Genomic DNA, 11,435 nt, shown 5'->3' on the forward strand with positions numbered 1-11,435 from the left:
GAGAGAGTTAGTGAACAACCTTCTTTGAAGCCTAGACATGCTCTCACTTACACAATGGGGTGGTTTTGAGTGGTACGCACCCCCACTAACCTGGAAAACGGGTTTTAAAACAGTAATGTTAATACAACGTGTCGGAGGAATACAGTGTTCTCCTGCAGCGGGGAGTCAGAGGAAGAGGGACCATCACCGCAGCGTTCGCTAACGTTAGCGTCTTGCCTCGTCTGGGGTCTGATAAACAGTAAATTCATCAAATTCTGTGTCCACAATGCTATTTTCCAATAAACTGTGGCTGTCAAATTTCACGGGACCCGCGTAAGTGCGGATTTCATGTTGCAGCTTTTGTCGCTGTTTATCACTTAATTGAGTGAAGTAGTAATCGCCCTGTTAATTTGGTTGCCATGACTTCGTGAGTGATGACGTCCTGTCACTATTACAGTTGCTCTGCTCACCCTACAGGGAGAGAGAGCAGAGTAGTTTACTTGAGTTCAAAAGAGCAGACAGCTCTATGACTTTATGACTTTTCATAAACAGCTGAAGGAGCGGTGGTGCGCGGTGTACATAGCGGAAACCCTGTCGTGCGTCTGCCCTATTTCTGATACCGTGGCGCTGGAAATTTTACCGTGGCGTACCGCCGCTATGCTATCAACATAAAGGAAACACTGAATAATACAAACATTTCATACATTGAGTATTATTAAACTTTCAAATCCCATTCAAACTTTTTTGATACACATACATTTATTTTATGCCAAAATGGAGGAAAGGCTGTTCCAGTTGCAGACATGTTACACATTTTATTAATTTATTTAAATGTTATGCTATTTATTTTATTACTTAGAAATCACTACAAACAGGCCTGAAATACACACACACGTGCTCAGAACCTATTCATGCACAAATGGAGAGATGTCAGAGTGAGTGGGCTGCCAGTGCTGGACCAGCACCCTGAGCGGTTGGCGGGGGAGTACGATCCACACTACAAACTTTGGTCCGTACGGGGACTTGAACCAACAACTCTCCGGTCGCTACGGACTGAGCTACTGCCACCCCCAAACTATGGACGCAATCGGGCTCTTCTAACTGCAGTAATGTGGTAGGGTTCGACATAAGCAATGGCCCAATGACCCGGGGCCAGTAAAACAGCATGTCAGGCAAGTTAATTGGTCAGTCACTGGCCCGTGACACTGCCACAATTGTTGTTGTGTCCTGAACACTGACCTGAACACAGCTGTACGGCTTCTCTCCAGTGTGAAGGCGTTGATGTCTTTTCAGGTCACTCAGTCGTGTGAAAGCTGCCCCACATTGATCACAGCTGTACGGCTTCTCTCCGGTGTGAACTCTCTGATGAATCTTTAAATTGTTTGATGTTGTGAAGGATTTGTCACAGTGTTGACAGTGGTGACGTTTGGGTCCCTCTCTTCCTCTCCGTTTCTATAGCAACAGACAAACAGAGAGAGAGTTAGTGAACAACCTTCGTTGAAGCCTAGACATGCTCTCACACAATTTTCACTCTACATTAGGGCTGAAACGATTCCTCAAGTAACTCGAATAATTCAATTACTAAAAAACCTCAATGCAAAATGATTTGGCTCGAAGCTTCGTTTAATCATTGTTACCAACGTTGTATCGCTCAAGGTGTTTCCGCACGGATGATTATTAGCATCTCACACCGTACACACACTTTTCAAAAATAAGCATACATATAATTTTGGTAACTTTTTCTGCCAAAAACATTTAATATTTTAATAATTAAATAGAGTTGGATCTACCTCACACACAATTAGTGTTCTGCTGGTTGTACTACAGCACTTACATTTTTTAAATAGGCATATGCATAATTTTGGGGAATACTTTTTGCTTTAAAAAAAATGGAATACATACGTACAGAATCATGTCTCCAAAACTACTCCACACATACAAGCCCCCTGCTGGTTGTACTACAACATGTAGTTTTCAAAAATAATCATAAGCATAATTTTGGGGAATATTTATTGCTAAAAACATTTAAAACTTCCAAAATTCCAAAGAGAAGTGTTTCCATACTTACCTCACTATAACTGCTCGGCTAATGGTTGAACTATAACCATTACTTTTCAAAAATGCTAAATCAAATAATTTTTGGGTATATTTATCTCAAGAAATGGGTTATAATTACATTGAAAAACGTCTGACAAAATACTCCAGAGAAGGTAGATGTACTACAACAAATACTTAAAGCTGACGCTGCAGGCGACACATGCCACGAAGACTGACGGCAGTGTAAATAGTGAGGGTTAAGAGAAGAGAGAGGATGGAGAACACGACAGAAAGCGTCCAAAGTTTGGAATCAGTTTAAACGTAATTAAAACTCTGTACAGTGTGTCTACTGCAGAATCAACTAGCTTACCACAATAATAGCACGACATCAATGCTTCAGCATCTCAACACATTGAGTCTAACTTAATCATCCATTCCACGAAGGAGACTGGACATTACAGTTTTAGATTACATGTCATTTAGCTGACGCTTTTATCCAAAGCAACTTACAATTAAGTGTGTTCAACCTTGAAGGTGCAAACTCCAGACAACAAGTAGTAAGTGCAAGTACAAGTGCTGGGTACAATGACGCATACATTTTCTTTTTTTCCCTTTCGCGCAGGTCCTGCAGCTTACTAATGAATAAAAACGTGGTTTAATGTACATAAACAATGATCACCAAATTTCTCTCTCATATTGCTCCTCATAACCACTGAAAACTCAAAAAAATCAAACCAAAAGTCCAATTATTATGGACGTTATCTGACATTAAGCGTTTCTGCTTCACATTTTCAGCAGGGGAGCGGAGCGGCTGTGGGTTGACTCCCCACGGTTCTCATGGGGTTTATAAGTCATAACGTGAAAAAGCTTATCGTGATTTAATGTACCTAAACATCGATCAATCACCACCACATTTCTGGTTTGATTTTTTGACAGTTTTCAGTGGTTGTGGCTTTTTACTAAATTGGGCTCAAGGTTTAAAAAAAAAGTAGTGGGTACAAAATGACTCATGACGAAATATGAGCCTATAATAATAATCACGACGCCTATGTGTCTACTGCAAAATTGAACTAGCTTACCACAATAATAGTACGACGTCAATGCTTCAGCATCTCAACAGAAACAATAAAGTCTAACTTAATCATCCATTCCACGAAGGGGACCCGACAAAAGTAAATCAGAGTCGTATGGACGATGAAACTACACCAAACACAACAACTAGCAAAAACAAAGACAAGAAAATACGTAGTGGTGACCACAATCTGATCTAAAGAGCTGACTTGTTGACTATCCATTCAGAAAAACAGCTGATTGTTGCACACCATTTTCTCTCACTCTCTCTTCACGGAGAAACAGCTGATCAATGATCTACTAGCATAAGTGTAACAAAGCTGTATGACATTGTAATCAAATATATAAATGAAAATAGGTTGAAAGCAGCCCAACTGGAACTGCTGCAGAGTGCAAACGCTGTCTCATTAACCGGTGATCACTGGACGTCAGTGAGTAATCAACATTATTTAGGAGTTACTAAACACCAGATTGACTCTGGTAAGGATAGGGATTTTCAGTTTTTTAGTTAGGTACTTTGAGGAATTGTGAAATAATGACAGATTCACACATTTTTCTTTTGTTTACAGTAAATAAATAATAAACAAATACAAATCTTAAAGTCAAGTTCATAAAGTAACTTTATTTGCATTCATTTGATTCCCAATCAAGATCCACTGGTAAGAATTGCTTTCCATTGTTAATATGTACTTAAAAACAGTTCTGAAATGCAAAATAATAGCATTTTAATCATGTGATAAAATATGGGATTAATCGCGATTAACTACAGAAATTCAGCGACTAAAAAAAATTAATCGTTTGACAGCCCTAGTTTCGATTAACAACCTTTGTGTTGATGGTATGAAGAAGGTGAGGACACTAATTGTAGTCAAGAAGGCACTTGTGTTTGGACCAGTTATCAAAGCCTGCTTTGTTTTTTACCTTCCTTTCAGAGTTTGTGATGTATACCTGCAAATGGGGCTGCAGAAAGGAGTCCCACTGCCACTGCTGTGCTTGTATTCAATTTTTTCAAAGGAAAAAACAACTGCTTAGACACCTAAGTATATGCCACCCTCAGCCAGCTGAAGGCCAACCCTGTTATGAGCCAGCTGAAGGACAACCCCACCCTGAGCCAGCTGAAGGCCAACCCTGTTATGAGCCAGCTGAAGGACAACCCCACCCTGAGCCAGCTGAAGGCCAACCCCACCATGAGCCAGCTGAAGGACAACCCCACCCTCAGCCAGCTGAAGGCCAACCCCATTATGAGCCAGCTGAAGGCCAACCCCGTTCTGAGCCAGCTGAAGGACAACCCCACCCTGAGCCAGCTGAAGGCCAACCCCACCATGAGCCAGCTGAAGGCCAACCCCACCATCAGCCAGCTGAAGGACAACCCCACCCTGAGCCAGCTGAAGGACAACCCCACCCTGAGCCAGCTGAAGGACAACCCCATTATGAGCCAGCTGAAGGCCAACCCTGTTATGAGCCAGCTGAAGGACAACCCCACCATGAGCCAGCTGAAGGACAACCCCACCATGAGCCACCAGAAGGACAACCCCACCATGAGCCAGCTGAAGGACAACCCCATTATGAGCCAGCTGAAGGACAACCCCATTATGAGCCAGCTGAAGGACAACCCCATCATGAGCCACCAGAAGGCCAACCCCACCCTGAGCCAGCAGAAGGCCAAAAACGTAAAGCAGCATGTGAGACGACGCCACTCAACTGTCAAGGAGGACATTACAGCCGACCGTCATCTGGCATGTCAGCCAATAGAGATTGAAAGGGGAATATTTGCTGTTGTAAAGTCCTTCAGCAGCAATAGTGCACCCATCCACGTACAGAAGCGTACGCCAGGGGCAAGCCATCAAATTGTTGTGAGCTGGATGCCTGTGTGCGCAACAGTGAGGTGATGCACAGGAGTGGGTTTATATCCTTTGATTGTGCCCATCTGCAGTCCCTGCAATACTGCCCACCACCGCAGGTGGTTCAGTGAGGAGCGGAAGAGGGCATGTCTTCTGAAAAAAGCAGCGGCAAACGCTGAAGGGATCCCCTTCAGTGTTGAGGTCAGAGATGGTCCGATAACATTTTTTGCTTCCCGATACCGATACCTGAACTTGCGTATCAGCCGATACCGAGTACTGATCCGATACCAGTGTGTCATATATTTTATTATGTTTTAACAGCTGTATACTACTATCCCTGTATGGATGTGATATTATTTATATCTTTGTTATCGGTCTGGCTCAGGTTAAACTCTTTGTGAAACATGAATGCCACAGAACTTTCTGTTATTCTGCAGTTTGACAGTCCGTTATAACGGAAAAAGAACATAAATAAACTACTTTAACGTAGAGTTTCTTTAGGGCTTTATTACGTGGTATCGGATCGGTGCATAGACTCCAGTACTTCCCGATACCAGCATTTTAGGCAGTATCGGAGCAGATACCGATACTGGTATGTTTGTAAACGTTTAAGAAACCATTTTAAAATCATCTATAAACATTACATCGATAGATGGACCAGATATTCCTCACACTTTGTTGAGGGTTACTAGTTGGTTTGTAAACCATCTATAAATAGTTTCTGGATGGTATTATAAAGTTACAACAATTAACTAAAGATTAATTAACTGTCAATTTACCATCTATTAATGATGGTTATTATAAAGTGTTACCTAAATAATAAATTGCCTATATATACACTTAAGTTGATATTTCTACTTAAAATAATAATACCGACCTAATACACTGCACTGAAATATTATAATAAATGTGGTATTAAGAAAATCTACATCTGACCATATATTCCCTATTTTAGAATCTAAATGTACTGGTAACAGGTAACCAAATAAATACATTTTATTAAACCGAAAAAATAAATGTAATGAATTCATAACCTGGATAATCCGCCATTATAAACGAGGCTGTTGAACAATAGTTAAATGTATATAATTACAACTATAACAGATACAATAACACATCAATTGAAAAAGGAAGTGAGTGTAGTGAAGACAAAGCATAAAGTCATCTTCAACGAAAAGTTTTCTCAAAGTTTACTGAGAGTTTATCTGAAAGAGAGACAGTGGGATTTCATCTGAAAGTGGCTCAAAGTCCATTTTGTAGGAAAAAAAGATCAATTCTCCTTAAAAAAAACCCCATTGTCCATCCATCCATCCATCTTCATCCGCTTATCCGGGGTCGGGTTGCGGGGGCAGCAGCTCCAGCAGGGGACCCCAAACTTCCCTTTCCCGGGCCACATTAACCAGCTCCGACTGGGGGATCCCGAGGCGTTCCCAGGCCAGGTTGGAGATATAATCCCTCCACCTAGTCCTGGGTCTCCCCCGAGGCCTCCTCCCAGCTGGACGTCCCTCCACCTAGTCCTGGGTCTCCCCCGAGGCCTCCTCCCAGCTGGACGTGCCTGGAACACCTCCCTAGGGAGGCGCCCAGGGGGCATCCTTACCAGATGCCCGAACCACCTCAACTGGCTCCTTTCGGCGCAAAGGAGCAGCGGCTCTACTCCGAGCTCCTCACGGATAACTGAGCTTCTCACCCTATCTCTAAGGGAGACGCCAGCTACCCTCCTGAGGAAACCCATTTCGGCCGCTTGTACCCTGGATCTTGTTCTTTCGGTCATGACCCAGCCTTCATGACCATAGGTGAGGGTAGGAACAAAAACTGACCGGTAGATTGAGAGCTTTGCCTTCTGGCTCAGCTCTCTTTTCGTCACAACGGTGCGATAAATTGAATGTAATACCGCACCTGCTGTGCCGATTCTCCGACCAATCTCTCGCTCCATTGTCCCCTCACTCGCGAACAAGACCCCAAGGTACTTGAACTCCTTCACTTGGGGTGCCATTGTATTAGCACTAAACCCCCCCCAGCAGTGAATGGTCATCCATGAGCACACAATTAAGTGCACAGTCTTATTTAAAGCCAGCATAAGAAATCGAAGGAGGTCGACTGTAAATGAAGCTATATTTTCTTGCACTTAAAGCAACGAAATAATGAGGTATTTCCACAAATCCTTAAAGTCCAATCCTCCCTAAATCAATATCGCATTGGACTTGGTGAGATATCGATTAGTTGGTTAGAGAAAAGGCCTTGACTTACACTGCAGAAACATTTAGCCCTTTAAAGAATCAGCAGCCACATATTTTCTCTTTAAAGAAAAACAATTCTTGAAAATGTGCAAACGTATAACATCTGACAGTGTCAAATTAATACGTAATATTTCCAATTGTATTTAAATATGTTTTTAAATGTTTTAAAAATAAGCCAAATTAACTCTGACTACATTCTGCCATTGGTTCTCTTTTATTACTCCTTTATTTTGTTTTATTTGTGACATGTTTTATTTTGTAATCCCTTTAATTTTAAGCAAATTGCTCAAGAGAAATGACATTATTATTATGACATTATTACAGAAAGAGAAATTATGCATATTTTTGAAAAGTAAGTGATATAGTACAACCAGAAGAATACAACTTATGTGTGAGGTAAGTTTAGAGACATTACTGTATTTTATTTACAATATTAAATGTTTTAAGGTCACATGTAATGGCACTGAAATAGAAAAATGTCAAATACCTGAGGTTAACATTTGAGTAAGTATGCCGGTAAACTGGTATCGCAGGACAAGGCATCTAGATATTTCTATCAAGAAATTACTGGTTGTATCACTGATTCCATGGAGTAGTTTTGGAGACATTCCTCTCTGCAATTATGACACAAAATTATGGTTGTTTATTTATTATTTTTTTTAAACTACGTGTTGTAGTACAACCAGCAGGAGACACGTTATAATTGAGGTAAGTTTGGAGACACTACCTTATTTATTCATTAAATTAATACATATTTTGGTTCTCTCTCTTTTCGGGGTTGTAGTTTGTAGACGGTCCCTAAACACTCGTCTTACTCCAGGTTGGAGGACGGCTCGTGTTGATGAAAATGAGTTTGTAGCTCGTTGTTTACCTTACTACGATAGGAAAGGGCCGTCGTTTGAGATTTAATAACATTTCGCTACAGAGTAATTGATCCCGGAAGTTAGAATCTGTGAAGATCTTTCTAACTTTAGTATCTGAGCGCAGCACGTCGCCGCCATATTGGAGCAGGAAACTGCGGTTTTTCTGGATAAAAACACTTCGTTAACGTTTCTCAACTGGTTTCATCCGGTCGTTTTCATATTGAAGTGTTTATGATCTCAAGTCTGCAGTTAATGAGACTCTCCACAGTTCGCCTATTATCGTGTTTGTTCGGCAACTTGTTTTAGTTTAGTTTTGGAGGGAAATGTATCATTGTTTGTTCCGCGCGCTCTCTCGAGATCAAAGAGAACAAGACACTACGCATTTAGTTAGTTTGAGTCTCTACAAGATGAAAGCAGGAAACGGAGACATCTAAACACGGCTTTCCTTTCTCCACGTTTGATGTCTAACAACAGAATGAACGGATGATACACGGAGCCTCGAGACTCCTCCGCGTGTGTTTAGTATCGCTGTTGTGTCCTGAACACTGACCTGAACATCGGTGGTATCAGAGTCCGAGCCTGCTGCTTGTCTTCTGGGGACCTTGTTGCTCCGCTGCTCCTGGTTCTGGTTGTCCTCCTCCATTCCTCTCTTTGTCTCTGAAATCCAGCAGCTCTCCACTGTGGCCGCTCGCTCTGTTGTGTGGACTGACTGTGTGGCCACTGCAAATCTCGCGATTCCGCAGCGTCTCGCGGTCACAACCCCGTACTAAACCACGCCCCCTTACTTACCAGAGAGAGAGAGAGAGAGAGAGAGAGAGAGAGAGAGAGAGAGAGAGAGAGAGGATCCTTAAGGGGAAATTGAAGGCCCCAGTAGCTTAAAGACATCACACACAACATACACCATAAACAGGACGATAAAATGAAAAATCTATATGAATAATATGGACAATAAAAGAAAAGCTACTAAATAAAAAAATCCACATTTCATTTATTTTTTTTGTTTATCTTGAACAATCAACAATATTGAAAAACATTTTTTAAACACAAACAATCAGAATTTACCAAAGACCAAAAAAATAATAATAAAAAAAGTTTAAGTTTGAGAAGGAGTAGGCGAAAGCAAATAGCTTATTAGGTCCTGCCCCTACTTCACAATATCATATTAATACAAAACAAATAGATATGCAAATACAGCATACAGTCTTTCAGGTCTTACAATAATTAACAATATACAACAATACCTTTACATTACCATTCCCTTCCTATGTTTCGGTCCATTCTTTTCTGTATTGGTCAAGTAATGATGTCTTTAATCTACTTTTGAACTGAATGACATTATGGCTCCGTCTGACGTCATTGTTCAGTCCATTTCATAAGGTCACCCCACAAACTGAAACACGCATGCTTTTAACAAGAGGTTGTTTGAACATACATTGTCCTTTTAGATGATATCCCCCGTCTCTTTCATTAAACATTGCACGTACAGTATGTTACACGGTCAATTCTTTTCTTTAACCCTCTGAGGTCTAAGGGTGTGTTTAGATATCTTCTTCAAATCACCTTTTAAGGGTTTTGCGTATAACCTGTTCTGTGTCAAAATGTTCAGAACAAACTCCGCTTTCTGGAAAGTGACGCCCCAAATTGTTCCAGAGCAACGTGTAAAAGAGATAATTTGGCGCTAAAGCGTACATATTTCTCAAATCTCTTGAGAAAACATACCTACACTCAATTGTTTTGGTGCTTGAAATGAGTTTACAAAAGTCTTGGGCTAACAAAAGTAGCGTAATATATGAATAAAATAGTAAATAAATGCACTGTTAGACTTTGCTGTAATTTCTACAGTTACGTACCACAAAATGCCCAGTAAAATACCATCATTTTCTTTTCTGGTTCGTTACTGTAAGATGCATTGCATTATGGGTATTAACATTTCATTTACAGTGATTTACTGTATATTTTGAATTTGCGGAAGTCTGCTGTAAAACAGCAGTAGTGCTACTGTAGTTGAATAAGACGTTATGTTATAGAAGCATAGAAATAAAATGGAAAAATAAGATGTCTCTACAAAATGAAATACATTTGATGTGTTATGCTTTTAGCAGTGAAGGTAATTGAGAGAAACAAGAAAGGGATTACGGATATAAAGGCTTGACCGCCAGATCTGAACTCTGACCTCACAACTTCAAAAGAGTAGCGGGCAGATACTTCAAAGGCGTTGAAAGGAGTACCGGGTGGAGACTCCAAAGGAGTACCGCCCCGTTTGGTCTGTGCGCACCAGAGTCCGGTCACACACACTCCTCAAAGAGAGCTGGAGCAGCGTTAAAGGAGCATTCCGGACCATCTCTACGTTAATCTTGATTTGCTATAGCTACACGAGTACTTTCGATTGAAAAAACCCCGACCCGAATCAGTGCAGGGCGAGCTAGCTACTAGCAGGATCCAGACAGGGACCAGGGTAGGTGAATTTAAACAATGTCTGAGTTGAAAACGCATCTTGTTGACACGTAAGGGCCCTGTTCATGTGGCACAGACATGTTAATTACATTTTGTGTCCGTTAAGAGGCACAAAGGCTCCCTAAAACTTGCCCCGACCACTGCCGTTTTAGCTCAGGGGACGCTAGTAGTACGTAGCTGCAGCTTCTCCGTGTTACCTGCACTGATTCGGGTCGGGGTTTTTTCTATGGAAAGTACTCGTGTAGCTATAGCGATCAAGATTAACGTAAAAATTGGCCGGAATTCTCCTTTAAGGTAAGACCAATCTTTGCTAATTCTGTGACATTATAATCTCTGCTCACAAGCCTTCGCGTGATAGCTAGGCACGCGCAAACTGTTAAAGCGTAACTCTCGCCAAAATGCAACCTAGGGTCTTTTTGTGAATGTACCCGAGTCAAACTAAAAGCATATTTAGGACGGAAACGCCACTTTTAAGCCTCAAAATAGCTATTTTTAAACCACTAAGAAGGCTCGACACAACATGAGACTTTGCTCCAAGTATCACCAGGGACTCTACACCTTAACCACAGCACTGACAACGTTGTTTATGTACCCAGAGTTTACTAAAAAAGGTTTTGAACAACTCACGTTAGCTGTTGTTCTTCTGGTCGCCGTCTATCGAGCCAGTCAGAAATAGTCGAGGGAGGAGAGTAAAGATGGAAAGCTCCTAAAGCTTAGTTCCGTATAAATGCACGGATTATTGTTGTTTTGTCGTTAGTGGAACACAATACTGACCTTGTAGTTGAAAAAGGAGCCTCGTATAAGATGACATTTCCTCCTGTGGAGTCCGTTCATTCACATTCAGAGATCGCCTATTTTTGACTGGGAAAATGGCGGCTAGCGTAAACAACAACTGCTAACGCGAGTTGCTCAAAACCTCTTTCAATGTCTTTCAAGACATGGAAGTCTGACTT

The 11,435-nt window shown here is 41.3% G+C and overlaps 1 protein-coding gene across 1 annotated transcript in view; it reads right to left on the minus strand.

Annotated features, from left to right (window-relative positions):
• Window positions 1-1,164: 1,164 nt before the first annotated feature.
• The window catches only part of LOC144513331 (uncharacterized), a 17,860-nt gene continuing 7,589 nt past the window's right edge, over window positions 1,165-11,435 (minus strand). The window contains exons 3-5 of the mRNA XM_078244376.1: window positions 10,202-10,208; window positions 8,579-8,794; window positions 1,165-1,431 (exon numbers count right to left, since the gene is read on the minus strand). Coding sequence (XP_078100502.1) covers window positions 1,165-1,431; window positions 8,579-8,794; window positions 10,202-10,208 — 490 coding nt within the window. The remainder of the gene's footprint in view (window positions 1,432-8,578; window positions 8,795-10,201; window positions 10,209-11,435) is intronic.

This window comes from Sander vitreus, unplaced genomic scaffold (assembly GCF_031162955.1).
Source record: "Sander vitreus isolate 19-12246 unplaced genomic scaffold, sanVit1 ctg215_0, whole genome shotgun sequence".
Lineage (NCBI taxonomy): Eukaryota > Metazoa > Chordata > Actinopteri > Perciformes > Percidae > Sander > Sander vitreus.